The 22,249-nt window shown below is 45.6% G+C and overlaps 1 protein-coding gene across 1 annotated transcript in view; it reads left to right on the forward strand.

The window, feature by feature from the left end:
• Positions 1 to 22,249, forward strand: part of LOC310669527 (gamma-aminobutyric acid receptor subunit gamma-4-like) — a 37,666-nt gene that overhangs the window by 3,630 nt on the left and 11,787 nt on the right. Inside the window, 4 exon segments of the mRNA XM_083423805.1 lie at positions 9,692 to 9,843; positions 11,799 to 11,866; positions 20,169 to 20,389; positions 20,827 to 20,909. Coding sequence (XP_083279931.1) covers positions 9,692 to 9,843; positions 11,799 to 11,866; positions 20,169 to 20,389; positions 20,827 to 20,909 — 524 coding nt within the window.

Below are 22,249 nucleotides of genomic sequence, written 5' to 3' on the forward strand. Positions count from 1 at the left end.
GGGGTTGTACCAACCTCACAATGTAGGATGGTCTTAGTGGCAGAACACCTCTGTTTGATATTGCTGAGTGTCTGACCTCTGGTTCTGGAATTGCCTCAGTTCCCTCATCACTTTCTTCAAATTCAGGCATCTCCCCATTAGACTGTTCCTCATCACTTCTGCTGCTACTGCTGGTAGTCTAGTCCTCTGAGCCTTCTTTCTGTTCATCCCCTGTACAAGAGTGCTGTTACAGTAGGCTGCAGGTCTGGACTGTTATATTAGTTGTGGGAAGTACATGACGTCTTGTGTTTCTTCCTGTGGTTGCTCAGAGAAATTTACAACAGTTCCACTTTTGTCAGCTTTGCTGTGCTCATCAAAATAAACTACATGTCTTGAGCTGACATTTCCTGTCTTTAAGCCCATAATTCTGTAGCATTCTCCTCCAGAAGAGTAACTAAGTAAAATTCGTTTTTTCTGCTCTGGAGTCCAGCTTGTCCCTATTCTCTTTGAATATGTAGCTATGGACAATGCTGCCAAAAACATGTATGTGTAACAAGTTGGGTGTGAAAGTTGAAAAGGTGTGTATATAGTTCCCTTAGTTGGTAGTCTGTTTTGGAGATATTCCACAGTGGCTACTGCGTCTCCCCACATACGTTTGGGAAGATTTGCATGCATCTTGTCACTTCCGCACTAGATCTTTCTCTCTGCAGCTGCACTCTGTTGTGGGGTGTAGGGAACACTCCTCTTCCAGAAGGCTTGTCATGCCATTTGAACAATACTCTTTGCCATTATCTGTGACTAGGGTTGAGGGTTTTCTGAAACAATACACTGAAACCTTTTCTGCCCAAAGTGGACACATTCATTGTGTTGCAGTTCAGTTCTGGAACATACAGAACTCACTGCAAGGGGTTCTTTTTCACTTCAGTTGCCACTTAGTGTACCTGAACCTATAGAATTGTAGAGTTGGAACAGATCCAGAGCATTATCTAGCCCAACCCCCTGCAATGCAGGAATCTCAACTAAAGCATCCAGGACAAATTAGCCATCCAATCTCTGTGTAGAAACCTTCAAGGAAGAAAAGTGTGCTACCTTCCAAGTGAGTTTGTTGCACTATCTTAACATCTCTTACTGTTAGAAATCTCTTCCTGGTGTTTAGTCAGAATCTCCTTTCTTGTAACTTGGTCATTGGTTTGGGTTGTACCCTCCAGAGCAGAGGAAAACAAGCTTACTCCATCTTTCATGTGACAGCCCTTTGGATTTTTGAAGATGGCGATCATATCTCATACTAATCTCTTATTTTCTAAGCTAAACTCTTGTTAACTGTTTAAAATATACAGTGGTACCTCGGGTTACATATGCTTCAGGTTACAGACGCTTCAGGTTACAGGTTCCGCTAACACAGAAATAGTACCTTGGATTAAGAACTTTGCTTCAGGATGAGAACAGGAATCATGCTCCGGTGGCATGGCAGCAGCAGGAGGCCCCATTAGCTAAAGTGGTGCTTCAGGTTAAGAACAGTTTCAGGTTAAGAATGGACCTCCAGAACAAATTAAGTACTTAACCCGAGGTACCACTGTATTGGAATGGAAAATAAATATATAATCTGCCTGCATTATACTATGAAACATGACTGGAAATTTCCATTGAAGTTGAAGAGAGCCTAACTGGTTAATCATTAAGTGGGGCTGTATCTTTGTGGCCCAGTCACAAGATGTTTAAATCTCATGAAAAAGGATTGTGTTACAGGTCTATGCATATGCTAATCTGTAGACATGCATCTTAGGTGGGGGTGCTCTTTTGTTTTTCAAGCTACTGAAGAGAAAGGATGTGTTGATTCTGTTTCCAGTAAACAGCCTCGGGATAATGGAGGCTGGAATGGAGAAGAGTCAGAGCTTTGATTTTTAACTCAGCATGCAAGATATTTTTGATCTAAGACATTATGCCTTATGATGGGAACAGTGTAAGAAATCAAGCATCTAACTGAATGTAACTTTTAGTGTTATGTTTGGAGTTAAAGTTCTGGAAGTAAAGATTCTGAACCATATTTTTGCACTGGAGAATTTTTATTTCAAAGAAGAATCAGTTTTTATTCACCCAACTGCTTCCAAATGTGCAGTATTAATAACCTCAATAACTCCCTCAACTGTTTCTTATAAGGCTTGGTTTTCAAACCCTTGATCATCTTGGTTGCCCTCCTCTGTACATGTTCCAGCTTGTCAATATCTTTCTTAAATGTGGCACCAAGAACTGGATTCAGTATTCTAGGTGTAGTCTGACCTAGGCAGAATAGAGCAGTACTTACTTATTTCCCTTGATCTGGACACTATACTTCTATTGATGCAGCCTAGAAGAGCATTAGGGTGTGTTTTTTTGCTGCGTGTGTTCACATTGTTGACTCATGTTTAGCTTGTGGTCTACTAAAACCCTTAGGTCTTGCTTGTATATGCAGATGCAGCCTCTATATTATCAAGCATCTGAGCAGCAGTTTCGTCTTTCGCTGTGTGAATCATTTCAGAAGCTGAAATATTGTCAAAGAGGAGTGATGCTGCTATATCACTCTCTTAATCCCATTTCCCCTTTGCTGTTACGGATTCTTGGCTCCCTCCTCTGATCCATTCTAGCTCAATGCATGGCAAAATGCATTTCATTTTAAATCTGGTTTCTGTTTAGGGAAGTTTTTAATGTTTGATGTTTCATCATGTTTTTAATATTCTGTTGGGAGCCGCCTAGAGTGTCTGGGGAAATTATTATTATGATTATGATGATGATTATTATTATTATTATTCTCCAGCAGATATAGTTGTCCTCTGTAAGTTTGGACAGCTTAAAGTTTGCCTCAACAATAAAATTCTCACCAGCAATCTCAAATATTAAAAAATTGGGGGAGATCACAAAATTGAAAAATTGAGAAAAATGTGCCAAATTCAAAAATAAAACTTAAAATTCAAAATGAAAAACTTCACTGACAAAGAGATAGTCTGCTCATAAGCCAGAGGGGTCTTTGGTCCCATTGCAGTGCAGAGCCTCTCACCTGTCACCCCAAGCGGTCACAGTGTCCTTTTGAGGGCAGTTGCGCAAAGGCTAGAGGCAGCAGACAACAACACAAGAGGCAAGGAGGCAAGCTGAGCCCTGTCCAGGGCACCCTGAGGCCATGATGCTTTTCCAAGGGGGGGGGGGAGGGAAAGATGGGGGGGGATTTGCTGTGATGATGACCTCAAAAGAAAAGTCCTGGGGCTGGATCCATAAACACAGACTAAGAGGCCTGGGCCCGCAGTTTGAAAGGTTGGTCCCTGATGCAGTTATCCAGTGATGGGGGACAGACAGGTAAAGAACAACTCTCCTCTGGATGATGTTCTAACAGGTTCTGGGACAGAGCCCACTGATGAGGCCCAGCTCAATCTCCATCCCGGATATCTGTGACTATTCCTTTGGCTGTTGTCTCTAAATCCTGAATAGACCCATTAGTGCTCCCTTTCAGTAGGTTTGTGCAGCCGCAACCCCCAGGTCAAGGGGAGGCATTTGCCAAGGGCCAGATCCTAACCCCCACCACCCCTGCACAGAGCCCACTGCCAGCCCCTGTAGCCCTCAGCTGCCATGCTCCTCCTCCTATTCCTTCTTCACCTTAAAACAACAACAACACCTGAACTAGTTTTGATTTTGAAACTAAACCAAAAGCTGAGCTTTCAACTTGGACTGAGAGGTATCCTAAGCCTTTAGTTTACATCAGATGATTAATTAATTTCTTTTACAGATCACTTCCTTTGAAACACCTTGAAGCAATTTAGCAATGAAAACACATATAAAACAATTTCATATATATAAAAAAGGATTTCAAATCCAATACAGATACAGTCTGAGATAATTAATTCGTTAAATATGTCAAGTGATTAATTGACTAGTTTGAAGAAATCCTCCCCCAAATTTCAGTGCATACACTATTTAGAAGATAGCATGACCATGACAGATATTCTCCCAGGAGGAGAGGAAGACCCAGTCCTTGCTTAGAAAATCATTTGAAACTAGAGCTGAGGTGTATATTGTTGTGTTGGCAACAATGCTGTCAGCAGATCAACCATCATCTCACAGGACTCCTTTGAAAATGTGATGGGAAATCCACAGCAGGCTTTAAGTGAGGAACCAGTTTATCCATGCAAATTACTACATGCTGTTAGAGGGCACTTTGAGAGAAGAGTGAAGATGGTAAACTGAGACCTTGATCACTTCCTTGCTGCCAAGCCTCCTTGTCACAAATAATGCCCTTCTCCTACATCCCTCTTTTGCCAGAATGCAGGCAGGGGGCCAGTGATTGATCCCTCTCATGAACAGATGGAGCTGCCTTCAGTCACGCATTGCCACACATAAGGAAAATTCCTGACATGTCCTGGTTTTGGGGTGTAAAAATGGGCCTGGAGGGGGGGATTTGCCGAAGCAGCAAAATGTCAGGGAAAACCCAGATGTATGGCAACATGGAAAAAGCAGTGGAAACAGTTCCAAAACCTTAAAAATTACTGTTGGGGGAAAGAGCTAAACAATTTGGGTTTGTTCCCCAAAAATGCTCAACAATTTTGGGGTTTGTCAATTTTGCAGATGTCAGGAATTTTACTTTTTGATATACGGCAGCTCTTGTCCATCCAGCCAACAGGCTGCAGGCTGTGAGACCCATGGAACTGTTACCTTTCACATGCAAAGTATGTCAATCAACTATGGTCCTCTCCCTTTGCAAACATCCCAAGGAGCAACCAAACTATGGCAGGCTAGAGATGGCTATAGAATCAGCTGTCACATGGGGATGGTGGCTTGGGGAAACCCCATGTCAAAATCAGGCCAATTAAAGAGGATCCTATCCAGCTTTTATATTATTCCCTTTCCTTGCTCTGCAAAAGCAATTTTGTGAGTGGTGCCCAAAATGATACCCTCTCATATGTGCCAGCAGGCCCCAAAGTTGGGGGGGGGGGGCTTGCACTGGAATATAAGCATAACCTTTCGGAGTCAGCCAAGGTCCATGTAGCCCAGTATTCTGCCACAATTGGTGTTCAGCAGCAGGTTGTTCTGCTAGATGGGGGGATTGGTGGCTGCCCTGATGATTGAAGTTAGGCTGTTCACCTCTGAGTTTTAAAATCATCTGTATGACAGGCCATCCCAATATCTCAGCAGTGGACCATGTCTGTGAATTATGAAGATGTTCTCCTTCCATCTGCTCTCTGCTGACAGCCATTTCAAGGGTAGAGGCCAAGATTTGTTGCTCTAGTAGCAAGGAAGAGTCTTGTAACACCTTAAAACTAACAAATCTTATCCCACAAGTCTAAACCTCAAACGCTTCTGTCACAATGGCTCTACTCTGCCTCCACAGTCAGGAGGATGTTTCAGTTGCTAAAAGCTACAGGAGGGGGAAATCACTGTTGTGCCTGGGTCCTGCTGTGGGTTTCCCATTACGGGCATCTTATTGGGCATTCTTACTGGCAACAAGTTTCATCAGAGGTCCTCAAGTGATTACTGCTTTGAGAGAATCTCCTCCACTCCCCACAGTCTTATCAATCAACTATCAGGTCACCTTGTTCTCTGCCTCCATTTCCCCAAGCTAATCCTCCCTTTCCAACCCCAACTCCACTGTATGCCTTCCCTCATACAGGGGCGGAGGAAGGGGAGCGGTGGGGTTGGTCCACCTTGGGTGTTATCAGTGAGAGGTGGTGACATTCGGCGTGCCACCTGCCCATGACTCCCAAGCCTACCCTGAGCCCTTCATCTTGACACCCCCTGCAAATGAGAGGTGACCCTGTTCTCTGTACCTACCAGGGGGGAAGAGACTGGTGGCAACCACTAATTATGGGTGACTGAACAAAAGTAAGCCGTGGGATGTTGGATGGATTTGGAGTGTAGGATAGGATATTCTTATTTATCCCTCCTCTTACTTGTATGAGCTTAATGTCTAGTAAGCAGAGTTTAAAATTGACATTTCTTTGCATTATAAAATGTGGAAACTCCTGAGACAAAGGGTTGCTTTACCTTAATATTAATATCCAGGATGCTTCAGCAGATTGTATGTTCCCCTTTTTATCCCTCTAAACAAAATAAACACAGAGAAGTCTGTAATGCAAGAATTTTTTTTTTTGTTTACTTACATAGAGCTTCAGATTTGATTGAGCAGTAAGCAGCAGTAAAAAACAAGACAGGCAGAATCTACTTGTACATTACAAAATATATGGTTGAGATCAAAATGGAGTCTGTGCTCAGGAGAGAACAGACAAGCATCCTCTCTCTTTTGTTACATGGGGAAGAAGACTGAGCTCTGAGCAGGACATAAGTAGTAAGGATTCTTCTTCTTTTGGTTACCTTTCCCTGTGAAGATAAGCAGAGGATGTGACCTCACAGAGTGTTCTCTCTACGAATATACAGGGGAGCCCCATGTGCCTTTGCTTATCTAGCAACACATGAAATTTTATTTTGGCTGAACTATTGTTTCCCACATGGACTGCCAATCAGAGTTGATGAGCTTACACACCTCCTCAGAAGTGTCTGGACCAGAAAAACAGCACAATTCAGATCTGGAAACTAATCTCTGAATCTGCCAATCTGGTGTGTTTTTGTTGCCCCCTTCTGAGCTGACTACAGTAGCTGAGGTCTGGGTGCTCTTTCTTTAACCAAGTGTGCTTGGCCTCTGCTGACATGGCTTGATTTTGGGATAATGTCAAGCATCACCCAAGGAGGGGATGTCAAAACCCATCTTTCTCTTCTGAATCTGTTAATTAATATGGCTGACACATCCCTGGCCAGGGAGCAAAGCTGTCCCTTAGCTTGCCTGCCCACCACAGCCCATCATGCACGCCCACCATAAAATGTGTGTGTGTGTGCACGCGCACACACACGCACACAGGATGATAGTGCTCCAGTAGGTCTCTCCCACCTGAGCTGCCTTTTCATGAATTGCCTGGTCAAGAGAGGTGCTTGTTTTGACAAGCAGGTTTTACAGTATGTCAGGCATGAATACCTTTTCCTCTTGATTCTGTCTGAGCAAGACAAGAGCTGGGCTGTACCTTTCACAAGTTGCCAGATTGAATTGCTGTGTCTTGACACAACATCTCCTCCAGCCTGCTCAGCTCTTGATTGCAAAATGTTTGCTGCGTGTGACATTTCCATTAACAGGCACAAGGCATGTCCCCTGCACCTCCCTAATTGCTTGGTGCCTGCAGGAGCCTTGCCATCACTTATTACACCTGGGAGATGGAAGAGCTTCCCCTGCTTATTACTGGGAAGTGGAAGCTGGGAGGGGAGATTGTAAACTTCTCACTAAAATTGAATCAATAAGCAGGCAGAGGAAGGGGCATCTTGAGGCACACGTCTTTAAATCCAGTGCCTTATTGTATTACGGGGTGTGTGTGCGTGCGTGCACGTGTGCTGGGGCACATCACAGCAGCCAACTTACCCAATGGCACATATTGAAATGATCTCTCAGTTTTCCTGCCTGGGATTCAAAAGAGCATAAGAACATAAGATGAGCCCTGATGTATAAGGCCAAAGGGGGCCCAACTAGTCCAGCATCCTGTTCTTGCAGTGGCCAAGCAGATGCTCAAAATAGAAGCCCACAATCAGGACCTGAGCAAAAGAGCACTTTCCCTTCCTCTGGTTTCCAGCAGCTGCCGCTGCGAAGCATTACTGCCTGTAGAGGAAGAAGTAGCCATAGATAGCTTTCTCTATGAATTTGTCTAATCCTCTATTAAGAACATCCAAGTTGGTGGCCATGACTGCCTCTTGTGGAAGGGAGTTCCATAGTTTAACTCTGTGCTGCATAAATGACTTCATGTTATCTGTCCTGAATCTTCCAACATTCAGCTTCATTTGATGCCCCCAAATTCTAGTGTTTCGGGGGGGGGGTTAGTTTTCTCTGTCCACTTTCTCCATGCCATGCATGATTTTATAAACTTCTATCACATTGCCTCTTATTTGCCTTTTCTCTAAATTAAAAAGCTCCAAATGCTGCAACCTTTCCACATAGGGGAGTTGCTCCATCTAATTGATTGTTATTGTTGATGTATCCTATCAGGAAGTACGTGTCTAATCTTCACTCCAAGTGCAGACCATGTATCTTTTCGTATTCCGCCCCCCCCCCCCCAAGTATTCTGCCTGTGTTCTTCTTGCTGCTGTTTGGATAAACGCATTAATCTGACCTTTTGAACAAGCTACTCTCTTTATACCTCTCTTGCAATGAACAGACCACACACCTTTAAGCAAAGCATTTTAAATGTACTTAACAGTGTGTGGTCTGTTCATTGCAGGAGAGATAGAAAGAGGGGAGCTCTTTATACTACCAAACAGGATAAGGGGTCTAAGAACCTATTTTCCCATGTTATACTGCTGCTAAACTTTTGTGAGTTTGAACTCTGCTACTGGGTGCTCTCTCCTACTAGAAAGTGAGTTTAGCCCCAACAATTAATAGCTGCAGAAAAAAGAAAGAATCTTTATTAAGAAGCCCGAAATCGGGAGGGAAGGAGGTCAATAGGTGCGTAGAGGAAAGGTTTAAATATCTAAAGATATAAAGATTCAAGGAAGAAGACAAAGAATTGTAATGGATGTTATTTTTGTGCTATGTATGGATATTTCTTTTGAATTTGTTGATTTGTTTTTTTTCTTTTGTTTTTTTTTTGAAGAGAAACTTAATAAAAAGAAAATTAAAAAAAAGAAAAAAAGAGAGTGAGTTTAGCCCCACATGTTAAATCCAGGCACCCAGCTGATTCTTTTGTTATTTACCCCACACACATGGGTCACAGGGATTCGTATATTTATTTCCCCACAATTTGGACTCTGCTTCAGTGACTTGAACAGCATTTATTCAAATGAGCACCCCCTGGATCCCATGCCCTATGATTCCTTACCCTGAGAGTAAGCCTAAGCAGGGGGAACTGTCGCAGTTGCATACTGCTTCTTGCTTTACCCCCTGCTGGTCATTTTCACCCAAACTGCTCCTGCTTTTCCCTGTGCTGAATTTTGATTGTATGCTCCTTGGGACATGGAGTTCTCTTCTTGTGCTATGTAAAGTACCAGGAACACAGATTGTCCTATATTGATTTGTACTGCTATAGCACATCAACTTGTATTGAGGTTCACGTATGCCTGTTGTGTTATATACCGTATTTTTCGTTCCATAAGACGCACCTTTTCCTCTTAAAATCTAAGGGGAAATGTCTGTGCGTCTTATGGAGCGAATGTGTGGTCCACGGGGCTGGGGGGGGGGCAAGCCGGGCTTCCCCCGCCAGCCCCGACCTGCTCTTTGAGGCCAGCCCCAAAGAGCAGGTCGAAAGGAACAGGAAGAGCAGGATGAAAGTTCCCACTGTGCTCCAGAGGCTTCGGGTTGCCTTCACTGAAGGCGACTGAATGCACCTTGAACGCACTGAACGCACCTTGTTTTAGAGGGGGAGAACAAGAAAAAAAATTCTCCCCCTCTCTGCACAGCGCCCCTTCAGCGAAGCGGCAGGAGAAATGGAAGGGGCTCTGTTTCTAAAACAAGGTGCATCCTATGGTCGGGTGCGTCCTATAGAGCAAAAACTATGGTACCTCCTCTCCAAAATGTTGCGATGGTGTTGGTGGGCAGAAATGTCCCCTGCTGCCCCCGCCTGCCCCTGAGTAGCTCCTTTGACTGCCAGCAACTCTCCAGGGTCTGAGATCGAGATATGCTTTTCCCATTGCCCGCTCCTCCATGGACTTCCTGTTTCTCTTGCAGGGCAGAGAGCACAGAGGAATATGACTACGATTACCTCAGCAACACCAACAAAACCTGGGTCCTGACCCCCAAAGCCCAGGAGACGGATGCCACACAGATCCTCAACTCCCTCCTCCAGAACTATGACAACAAGCTGCGCCCCGATATCAGCAGTAAGTTTTCCTCCTCCCAAGGGAGACCTCAGCTGGAAGGCACCCTTGACTGAGGAGTGCAGGTTGCAAAGAAAGGGGAAGTACGTGGAACATGATTGATTGCTGGCACTGATGTTTTGTATGCTGAGCACCAGGTTCCCAAGTCCAGCAGCACTGGGGTGTAGAGGCAGAGGGCAAAAGTAGTAGAGGGTGGGCAATGAGAGCAAAAGGGGTGCGGCCCCAGTCTCAGTCTACCACTTGCTTACTTACAGTCAGTCTGGGTGGGCAGGTGGGTGTACACTGGGTGCAGCTTAATCTGCCCCTTTTACTTTTGAGGAAAAGCAGCCATAGAGGGGTCCCAGGCCAGTTTTCTACTGGAAAATTTTCCCTACCCAACTGCTAGATAGGGGACAATTTTCAGCAGAAAAACTAGCACATGCTCCTGATCCAGATCAAAAACACTTTCTGGATCAGGGCTCTGCACCTGCTGCTTCTGCTTCTTTTTGCATTGTGGCTACTTAAAAAAAAAATGTTAGCCACAAGTTGCATTAGTTTTCTCCTTAGGCTGCCCTTCCAAGAGAGCCCAGAAACTTTAGCTGACAGAGAGTTTTCTGGGAGCAGCAGAGCAGATTGTATTATGCATTGGAGTATAAAATGTTTCTGGGTTCAATTTGAGGCAGTGGCTTCGGCTGCTTCAGCTGCAAGGAACTGCCCACTTCCAAAGGAACCTTTTCAAGAACTTCTCTTAAGGGTGCTCTCCTCTGGGCCAGGGGCAGCCTGAGGTGTTTTGGCACCAGCAGCAAACTGTCCCACTGTTGGCCTCATGATGGGCAGCTGTTAGGCTCTGCAAGGGCTTCCCCTCAAAGAGCAGTCCTTGCAAAGCCATGCCACCCCCACCAGCGAGGTGGGGAGATTCAAGAAGAGCCTTTCCTTAAAGAGAAGTCTTTGCTTAATCTCCCCCTTTCCTGCTCAGCAATGAGGTTTTGTAAGAGCTTCTTAAGGAGGATCCCTTGCAAAGCCTCACGCAGGAGTGGCATGTCCTCAGCGTGGGTGGGTGCATGGGCATGCGGAGGGTGCTCCAAGGGGCAGGGCCATAGGCAGGGCGTGCTACCGGAGTGAGCCTTGCCCACTGCTGCAAAGCAGGGTGCACTCATGGTGCCCCACAGGCCCAGTGTCGCTTTGCAAGACTCACAAAAACATGCTGTGAGCAGGTGTGCACCCTGGGCGCTGGGAGCACAGCACTGCTTTTACGAGTGTTGTTTGGCTCACAGGGAGGACACCATGACTCGTTATGTCCTTCTCATAGTGCCCTTAGGCTTCAGGGTGCTGAATACACAGCAGATCATGATGGGGCAGGGCACGTGATCCCCCCAACTGTGCCCAGGGTGACAGCCCCCTCAGACCCTCCCAAGCTACACCGCTATTGCACTGCCTGCCCTATCGCCTCCACTATGAGATCTTGGAGGAAATTGGCACCAGTGGCAGCAGAAGCAGGTGGCACAGGCAGGGTAGGTGGGGTGCCCATGAAAGTACCGCCTTGGGTTCTTTTGCCATCTGAGGTGGCTGCTTCTCCATGTCTCATCATTGGGGCAACCTTGTTCTGGGCACAGGCATAGCAGGTGTGGACTTTTTGACTGTGGGTGGCACCCAAATTATGGATCAGCCTCCCAATGAGAGACGCCCCAGGCCCCTTCATGGCTAACTTTTAAGTAGACACAGAAAACTGATTTGTGTTCATGGGCATTTATTTTTTAAAAGTTTTAATTATTGTGTTTCTCTTACTGCTGTTAAGTTTGCTGTCTGCACATTTTCATTGGATTTCATTGGATTGCATTGTTGTATTGTTTTCAGAGCCACTTTTGGGTGCACTTTTGGGAACACATAAACCACTGAGCTCACCTATCCTCGTGGCTGCCCTTGGCATATAACCCTCTCCCATGGCTGACCTGTCTTCTCTTTTGCGGTCTCTTTTACAGTCAAGCCCACTTTCATTGATGTGGACATCTATGTAAACAGCATTGGGCCTGTCTCTGTGATCCACATGGTGAGTGCTGAACCCTTTGGGAGAACGGTGGAAACTGGAAGAAATGTGGAGTGGTGGATATGTGTATAAGTGGGTTGGGGAGGGGAAAGGAGAGAAGGAAAGAAAGAGACTTGCGGGCATCCAGTGAAGCTCAATGTTAGAAGATTCAGGATAGATTAAAAAAATTAAATCCTACATACAGTGCATTGTTCAACTATGGAACTTGCTTCCACAGGAGGCAATGATAACAACCAACTTGGATGGCTTTAACAGAGGATCCTCCAAATTACTGGAAGAGGTGAAGAATATCAGTGGCTACCATCCAAAATGGCTATGTTCTGCCTCCATGGTTGGAGGCTGTGATGCTTCCGAATCCTAGTTTCTGGAAACCACAGAAGGGAAGGGTGCTCTTGTGCTTGAATCCTCCTTGAGGGTTTCCCACTGAGGCATCTAGTGGGCCACTATGATAACAGGATGCTAGGCTAGGTGGGACACTGGCCTGATTCAGCAGGAATATTCTTATGTTGTTATCTTCTTATCTCATCTGTATACTCACCAGAGAATATACACACGGAGACGACCCCCCACCCACCCACCACCAATATGTTAGGGATTTAGTGCTGCCAGAATTAGTAGCTGCAAAGTCCCCCTGAAGTCAGCTGGGATTGAAGTTGCCCATGCCCTGTCCTCTTTCTTATATGGTCGGCTGAGACTAGGAATCTTCCAGCCCCACAGAATCATTCCTCCCCCTCCACCCTTGGCCTCATCGTTGCTCAGCCTTCCACTGGAGCAGGCTGAGCTAATCCCTTTTTCATTGCCAATTGCTTATTCAAAGGGGTGAAGAGACCCTTTCCCTGTTAAACCACTGAACATGTGTTTTCAGTAAGCCATCAGCATTTCCTCGGCAAATAATAAGAACCTTTTTAAAGCTATAATGCCGAGCCTCTTTGCTGAAGCTGCTGCCATGCATACTAAGAAAGGAGAGGTAGGGCGCTGTGCTAGGGGAGCAGCAGCTTTCATTTGTGAAAAGCCTGCTCACAGGAAGGAACGAAGGCTGCAAAAACTCTTCCTTTGAACTAACAAATTTTAAGAGGCTCTTTTTATATTCTGTAAAGTGCTGTAAGGCTTCAGGACCAAGGACAGCACTCTATTCTTAAAACAGCCGAAAAATGTAAATATTAAATTCTTGGACGACAAATTTGATAACCAGGAGGAGGAGGAAGAGTACAAGCTCCGGCTGGCTGCCGCTGATGAGGGTGATGCTATGCCTAGAAGAAAAGACCAAGAGCCCTCCTGTGGTTTCCAGCAACTGGTTTGCAGAAGCTTTCCTTCCTCTGACTATGGAAGCAGAACATAGTCATTATGGCTAGTAGGCATCAATAGCCCTCTCCTCCACAAATTTGACCAGTTGTCTTTTAATGACATCCAGGTTGGTGGCCATCGCTGCCTCTTGAGGGGACAAGCTCCAAAATTTAACTAAAATGTCCTTCCTTTTATCTGTCCTGAATCCCAATACTCAGCTTTGTAGGATGTCCATGAGCTCCAGGAGACAGGGAGAAAAACTTTTCTGTATACACTTTCTTTGTGCCATGCATAATTTTACATGCCACCTTTTCATCCCATTTTCATTAAACTAAAAATTCCCAAATGCTGCAATCTTCCCTTACAGGGGAGTCATTCCAGCATCTTGCTGGACTATTTTGCTTGCCCTTTTCTGAATGTTTACCAAGTCCACAGTATCCTTTTTGAGGTGAGGTGACCAGAACTTCACACGCTATAATAAATGTGGTTGCACCATAGATTTCAATAATGGTATTATGATACTGGCACTTTTATTTTCAGATCCTTTTCTAATGACCCCTAGACCAGAGAAGGGGAAGGGACACTATAGCCCATCTTCTTCTTGTGGGATGAATTTAGTAGGTAGGAGAGGATATATTAATTACAATTATCCTTCCAGCCCCCCATTATGTGTGAGACACTTAAACATTTAGAATAATCAGTTTAGCATTTGCACTTAGAAGCTGAGTAGGGCGGAGCTTTAGATTACCAACCCTTGGCAGAAAACTAGAAGCTTAGGAGAGGTTGATACAGCTCATTATATTTAGCAAGCTGACTCCCCCCTCTATAATTACCACAATTGGTGTGTGTGTGTGTGTGTGTGTGTGTGTGTGTGAAAAAATCAAACCACACTGTCTGTGTGTGTGTGTGTGTGTGAAAAAATCAAACCACACTGTAAAGTAAGTTAAAAATAGACTATACTTACTTAAAGTATTGCACACATTTTCAGCAAACAACAGCAGCAAAAGCAATGCAGGTAAAAATACTTCTAGGTTACAAAATACATAGCTGACTTCTAAAATAGAATCTGCACTCAGTGAGAGCATAGACATATATCCATCTCCATTGAAGACATGGTGCAGAAGAACAAAGAGAAAGTGTGCAACAGGAAGCATAAGGGATTATATCTCTCATTTCTTCCTGCCACTGGAAACAGGGGAAATGACATCACATAGCCCTCTCTCTCCACCAATTGCATTCCTGTTGTCTGAGTCTGCCCACCTAGAAATTTTCCTTCTGTGGTCATTAGCCCCTAGACTTACTAATTACAAGAATATGTATTGTTAGATTTTGACTGCAAATCTCCTACACTTCTTGCCTGTTGGAGGGCAGAACCCCAGCTCAGCTGCAGCCCTCCCCAACTTTGATTGGAAGTGTGCTAAAGTACTGTGAATAGGGGAAGGTCAGTGAGCAGGTGGCCCAGCGGTGGTGGTGACACTCCAATCCCATAATTATGCTGTACAGCCTCCAGCTTCTTCCTATCAAAAGCCTTGTCTTCTTAACTACAGACATGTTGTGTTATCCTGAGCAGAACTTGGCTGATGTCATGCTCAAGTTCTCTCCCGGTCTCTTAGGTGAGGACTGCTAGTCATGAGCTGAGCATATGCATCTAGGGCATTATGATCTGCTGCTAATAGTGTCAGGCTGCACCTGCTTGGGAGGTGATGTTGCCACAGGAGGTGCTACAGGAGCATAACTGGCCTCATTGCATGTGGTCTGGGGGTGTGTGTTGTAAAAATGGTCCATGGGGAGGAGCAGACAAACATCTCATTGCTGTAGCCGGTGGAGTGTGCCCTGACCTTCCTGGAAAGGCTCTCTGTCCCCTTACAGGCCCAATGGGCAGTTGAGGAACAGAGGCCAAAAGAGGAAAGTTAATCAAAGCTAAGCCACATTTGACCCCAATGCTAAGACCTGAGCCACTGTATGATGCCTGTTGACTCTTTGCACCTGGGTTACTTAAGGGCCACCTTAACTGCAATGTGCATTAGAATTGGTGGAAGAAGCCTGTTGATGAGCAATTCTGCATTATGTGTATAATCTGTTTGTTTATTTAATTTATATCTAGCCCTTTCTTCCCAAATTCCCCCAGTAGGTTGGGGGCAGGGGCCCTAGGATAGTTTGATTGTTCAGCCTTTCTCAGAGAGTCTGTGGCAGATGTTGCTTCCAAGCCATATGGCAACCATTACTGGAGCAGGAGCAGGGTCTGATCAGGTAAAAGAAAGAGAACAGGAAGAGCAGCTGTCATGTTTGTCCTGCAAGAAAAAGGAGACAAGTGAGAGCAGCAACTGAGCCATTTTGGGGGGAATCTATTCTGAGCCAGGCCAGGCTCTAAAATAATTCAGATTCTCCATGAGAAAATTGTTTTGCTTCCATGTCACCAACCAGCTGGTCTAGTGCAGGCACTATTTCTTGTTACAGGTAGGTAGCCTTGTTGGTCTGCCATAGTCAAAACAAAATAAAAAAATTCTTTCCAGTAGCACCTTAAGTAAAGGTAAAGGGGACCCCTGACCATTAGGTCCAGTCGTGACCGACTCTGGGGTTGCCGCGCTCATCTCGCTTTATTGGCCGAGGGAGCCGGCATGCAGCTTCTGGGTCATGTGGCCAGCATGACTAAACCGCTTCTGGCGAACCAGAGCAGCACACGGAAACACTGTTTATCTTCCCGCCGGAGTGGTATCTATTTATCTATTTGCACTTTGATGTGCTTTCAAACTGCTAGGTTGGCAGGAGCAGGGGCCGAGCAACGGGAGCTCACCCCATCGAGGGGATTCGAATCGCTGACCTTCTGATCGGCAAGTCCTAGGCTCTGTGGTTTAGACCACAGCGCCACCCGCGTCCCTCTAGTAGCACCTTAGAGACCAACTAAGTTTGTTATTGGTATGAGCTTTCATGTGCATGCACACTTCTTCATATATCTTTAGGTATCTGAAGAAGTGTGCATGCACACAAAGCTCATATCAATAACAAACTTAGTTGGCCTCTAAGGTGCTACTGGAAGGCACTATATCTTGACACTGAACCCCAATGACATTGTTTTGAGGTTCTCTTCATGTTGCCATTTTCTACACCTGATCTGTAGAAGCACTTTCCTCACTTAAGGAATGCAGTCATAACACCAGCATAGCCAGTGTGTACTGGTGCAGTTCCACTGAGGCTTGGCAGGGTTACTGTGCCTTTAAGTGAAAGTTTCCTTTTTGAGCAGCTGTTTAGTTGGTTCTGGTTCTGTCACCTTCTTGAGTGACAATAATTATGGTGTGTCCAGTCTGTCAGTATTTTGAGGGAGGGATTCAAGGGCACACTGTAACTTTTTTGATTGGCATGTTTACAGTGGACTAAAGCACTCTTGTCACCACAGCACAATACATCTACTTTTAAAAAATGACTTTTTACAGTTTGGAAAGTTATGGGGAAATTGTGGGATGAACAACTCATTGACAGAAATATGTGTAAACCCACCACAAGCAAACCAGGATGAATTTAGGATGATTGTTCATCATTGCATACCCAACCTGTAATGAAATCAGAATGAATAGCCAATAAAACTGGATATAGTCTAACTGCTACATAAGTTTTGTTCAAGCAAATCAGGATGAAGGCTGAATTGACAGGCCATCTGGTGGAATCCTTGGTGAGTTCCTGATCCTTAGGAGCAAGAAAGGAGAATTTAATTGCTGGTTTCTTCTTTGAAACAAAAGTAATTGCAAATAAAATAACAGGAAGTTGTTCTAGCTGGAGTGAGGAAACCAGTAATTAACTGAAAGCCAAAACTGAATAATTAACTTTCAGCCCAGGAATCACATGGCTAGAAAGGAAGAGGAACTAACTAGGTGTTTTAAAGGGAAGGAGCAAGGAGGAAACTGCTTATCAAAGGGACAGTGAGAAACAGGACCTTAGTGGAATGGGACTTAAGCCCCACAGAAGCATATAAGATCTTACCCATAGAGACAGGCAGTGCTGAGTTTGATGGAGCAAACAGCACTATATCTATGTGTGAGCTTGCATTTTAATTCCACTTCCAGCTGAAAGTACTAGCACAGTACCTCAGCAGCATTCAAGAGCTGTGTGGGCAGCCACATCAAAGCCAAACAAAGGCCACTCCAGTCACTATGTTTCCAGGGGGCTAATATCTGATTTATTGCACATAGCAGGGCATGGGGGACAATTGTCCAGGGCCAAAAGTTGCTCCAGGTTTTTTTCAACTGCCCCCTTCCATAAAAGTCAGAGTGGAACATACATGGGAGGACAGTTTTGACTTTTTATGGGGAGGGGAGCAGAAAAGAAGCTGTCCTTGAACCAAAGCAGCAACATATCCTCCCTGTGTGTTTTGACTGGGCTGTATTTAGTAATGTGCTTCAGATTTCTTGAGTGCATCTGGACAGGCTTGGGCATCCAGATGAATTAAATGATTAAACACATGAACAATGATGAATTCACTAAACTATTGGGATGTTGCCTATGTCTTTAACTTGTGTCCCAGTGAAGCTTACAAGTTGCAAGGAGGTGGCCTTTGTTCTGGGCTGTGTTGCTTCATTGCTTCCATTCTCTGTGTGTGTGTCCTCTACCTGCAGGAAATATTCCCAGCATGTCTTTGAACTGAACTCTCAAAGCTCATAGCAGGGGAAGGGAATCCTGAGCTATATGCTCTAGGTTGCACTTCCAGAAACCTCCTACCTTGCAAAATCTAAGGCGATTCTCTTGCTCTCCAACTGCCCTTGTGGGACAGTCCTGTGCATCAGCCTCCTGCTCCTCAGGTGACCAAGAAATTTGCTTTTTGGAAAAGTGCCTTGTGACTGAGCCAAAGACAACAATGACACCTCATCTCTGATCCTGTATAGTCTGTGCTAGCCTCAAGGTTCTTGGCAGAAGCACCTGGGTTCTGGTTCCTCCATACAGATGTATTCTTCTGTCACAATGTAGCATGTGACATTTAGCAACTATGGGGACCTTTTACCCATCCCAGCATGAGACTGAGAGGATTAGTTTAGAAACTGCCCACCAGGGAGCACCTAGAAGGAACCCAACCCAACCAGGCAAGGTTTATCTTCATTATTTGCTCCAGAGGGCAGGGAATCTGCAGCACCACCATGGGTCAATAAAGTACAGTGGTACCTCAGGTTACACATGCTTCAGGTTACATACGCTTCAGTTTACAGACTCGACTAACCCAGAAATATTACCTTGGGTTAATAACTTTGCTTCAGGATGAGAACAGAAATTGGGCTCCGGCAGCGTGGCAGCAGCAGAAGGCCCCATTAGCTAAAGTGGTGCTTCAGGTTAAGAACAGTTTCAGGTTAAGAACGGACCTCCGGAACGAATTAAGTACTTAACCCGAGGTACCACTGTAAATGAATAAAAATAACTAACTGACCAATTGCGTTGCAAATAACTCAGTTCTGCCCCCACCAAGATAAAGCCTGCCATCCCTAAATAAATATTGGCTACACCCATGAGCACCACTTTGGGGCATGGGAGGTGAGGAGCAGTGGGATAGAACAGGACCTTCAGCCATTTTGTCTTTGGTTCTCCTTCACAGGAAGGTCGAAAGTTTGCACAAGGACAGGAGTGTCAGTAGTTCATTAGAAAAGGTTTTACTTTTACAAAGGAGAGCAAAATGTTCAGCCCAGGAACCCGGCAATTAAGGAGGATGGTACTCTCCTTCTGGTTGATTGAAAGGTTGTCAGGGGAAGGGAGTGAAAATATTGTATGTCAAACTAGAAAATAGGGTGTTTAGAAAGACAGTCAACAGAATGGAACAAAAAAAGTAAAGTGATGTGGGAGAGCTGCATTGCTGTTGAAGAAAGAAGCCAAGAAAAGGTTGAAAAGAGACCCTGAACTTCTCAAACTGTAATATTAGGTTTCTCTTTTAAAAGCATTTTGTCCAAAACTGTCACCCAGGCACACTGAGTTGCCCCCCCAACATTGCAAGGGCCCATCACATGTATATAATGTTGCGATGTGCCTCTCCGCCCCCCAACCCAGCCAGGCTGACTTGGCTTGCCACCTGCCACCTCCTGACCGCCAGTCACCTTACCTTCACTGCATCCCTGGCAGAAGATGTGCCAGCACGAAGATGCTTTCAACTGGTGTGTCCTTTGGGGAGCTTGCCAGAGCACTTTTCTAGAAGGCACTCTGGTGATCCTCAAAGGGACACGCCAGGGTGAAGACGTTTCCCACTGCCACATGCTTTGAGAATCACAGTGGAATTGGGGGGGGGGAGGGAGACTAGGGCCCTCCTTGAAAATATTGGGGGGTCCTGCCCCCCATAGCTCCCCATAGATGGCACCAATTTGCTGCCTTATTCAAACTTTCAAGCATTTCAGAAGGAGGGAGCTGGTTTGACTGGCTTCCTTCTTGCCTAAGCCTAACCTGTCGCCTCTACAGCCCCCTTTTTTGATGTCACAGGGACAGACTTGCCCTCCCTCTGCTGGCTTACACTGCTAGTGAGCTGCTGCTGCTCAGTGAGTGCTCCCACCTTTCAAGGCTGTCTTTGCATAGGTTTATTTTGGATCATCTCTCAGTCTGGATAACGCAGATTTGGGACCACCATGTTACCCTACCTGTACACTACGACTAACATGTGCTTCAGAGGATCTGCTACCAGTAAAATCAATAGTTTAATATGTATGAGAGATAGGGTCTTCTTGAGAGGAGCCCCACAGTTATGGAGCCCCTTTCTGAGTTACTTGCCCTTCAGTGCAAAGGACCTTGGAAACTCATCTCTTCACTGCTTCCTTTCCTTAAGGGGGTTCATTACTCATGTGATCCTGAGCAAGTGATTGTACAGTCAATGTAACCTTCTATCATTCCTTGATGTGCATCACCCTGAAAAGCTACTTAAGGGACCCCTGAGAGTCATCTAGTCCAACCCTCTGCAATACAAATGCTAATAATGATCTCCACCAAATGCCACCCATCAGGGTGAAGAGCTGCAGGTCTCAGTTTTATGCAGGCTGTGGATAATGTTATTTTGTGCCTCTCACAGGAATACACCATTGACATATTCTTCGCCCAAACGTGGTATGACCGGCGCCTTCGCTTCAACAGCACCCTCAAAGCTCTCACCCTCAACACTAATATGGTGAGCCGGATTTGGATCCCAGACACCTTTTTCAGGAACTCTAAGAGGGCTGACTCCCACTGGATCACCACCCCCAACCAGCTGCTCCGGATCTGGAATGATGGGAAAGTCCTCTATACGCTCAGGTAAACCCCTGGCTCCCAGGCAATCATTCAACAGGGATGAAAGAGTCAGGGGAGAGAAGGGCAGCAAAAAATAAGCAAATTCAGGAACGATTTGGGGGGGAGTGTCACATCACATGTGGTTTTGTGGCTGTCTCTCCCTGGCTTTCACCTACAAAGAGATCATCCAACTGGCCTCTTCGTGCAGAATGGATACAGTTCCATTTGCTTTCAGACTGGATCACAGAGGGAAGGAGACATCCAGCCTTAGAATGAAATAAATGGATCATGAAATGGGCCTAGATGTGGGTTTGGTGGCCTCAGGTGGCTTTTGGCACACCTTTTGAGGGGATGCTAAAATGCTACAGAGAGGCTCCAGAAGTATTGATGTTCATACAAGGTTAGTTGTACTTCTGCAGCAGCTGTCCAACCAGTATTCCCCATCCCCGTCTCCTCTCCAGGTTGACCATTGAAGCTGAGTGCCTCCTCCAGCTGCAGAACTTCCCAATGGATACCCACTCCTGTCCTCTGGTCTTCTCCAGCTGTAAGTACCGGTTGCATATATGTCATGACAGGGCTATGGGACTGAAGGGTAGGGCAAAAAGATGCTAAACCTGCCCCACAAAAGAGGCTGTGAATGGAACTAGAACACTCCACGTCAATCACCAAGCAAATATTGTTGTTGCAGAGGTTGCATGCCACCTCCAATCTCTGCTGAGCAGTGCACGAGAATCCAGGGCGTTCCATGTGCTCATCCAGGGTTGGGTTTCCATTGAAAATCAAGATACAGTGGAGGCTGTTGTGTCTAAGAAATGGGGGTCCTAGAAGACCACAAGCTTAACATGAGTCAACAGTGTGATGCAGCAGCAAAAAAGCCAATGCTATTCTAGGCAACATCAACAGAAGTCTAGTGCCCAGGTCAAGGGGCATGATAGTACCACTCTGTTCTGCCTAGGTTAGACCACACCTAGACCACATCCAGTTCTGGGTGCCACAATTTAAGAAAGATGTTGACATGCTAGAATGTATGCAGAGGAGGGTGACCAAGATGATCAAGGGTCTGGAAACCAAGCCTTATGAGGAATGGTTGAGGGAGCTGAGTATGTTTAGTTTGGATAAGAGGAGACAGAGAGAAGATATGATAGCCATCTTCAAATATCTAAAGAGCTGCCACCATGGAAGATGAAGTAAGGTTGTTTTCTCCTACTCAGGAGGGTAGGACCCAAACCAATGCATTCAAGGAGATTCCAATCAACCATCAGGAAGAACTTTCTGACAGCAAGAGCTGTTTGACTGGGGAACGAACTCCCTCAGGAGGTGGTGAACTCTCCTTGGAGGTTTTTAAGCAGAGGTTAGATGACCATCTGTCATGGATGCTTTAGTTGAGATTCCTGCATTGCAGAGGGTTGGGCTAGATGACCCTCAAGGTCCCTTCCAACTCTACCATTCTATGATTAGGTTGCCCCTTTTGGCCTGACAGCAGGCTCTTCTTATGTTCTTCCTTCTTCCCCAGATCCCTGTAAATTCTGTGTGGGCGCAGTCCTCACAGCAGCCTCGCTCCCTCGCCGTGGCCCATTGAGTCCTTTTCTTTGTAGATTGAAGCAATGACAGCTCTCTCTGTCTATCTGTCTCTTTCTCTCTCACAGTGGCCATCATGTGCTTCCAAACACACAAAGCCCCTTTCAGCCCATAGACTCAGATTCTGATTTAGTGGCTCTGAGTATGGATGGGAGCCAAAGAGGACGCCATCATGCTGCTCCTTCCTTCCTTCCCTCCCTCCCTGCCTTTTTAATGGGACAGTCGCCTTCCAAACCCCCTCCCGCTCCCCGCCTTCAGCCTGTTCATTTGTTTGCTTTCTGGCTGGTGCTGCTGCTGTTTCCTGGA

This window comes from Podarcis tiliguerta (assembly GCF_965153285.1).
Source record: "Podarcis tiliguerta genome assembly, chromosome: Z".
Classification (NCBI taxonomy): Eukaryota; Metazoa; Chordata; class Lepidosauria; order Squamata; family Lacertidae; genus Podarcis; species Podarcis tiliguerta.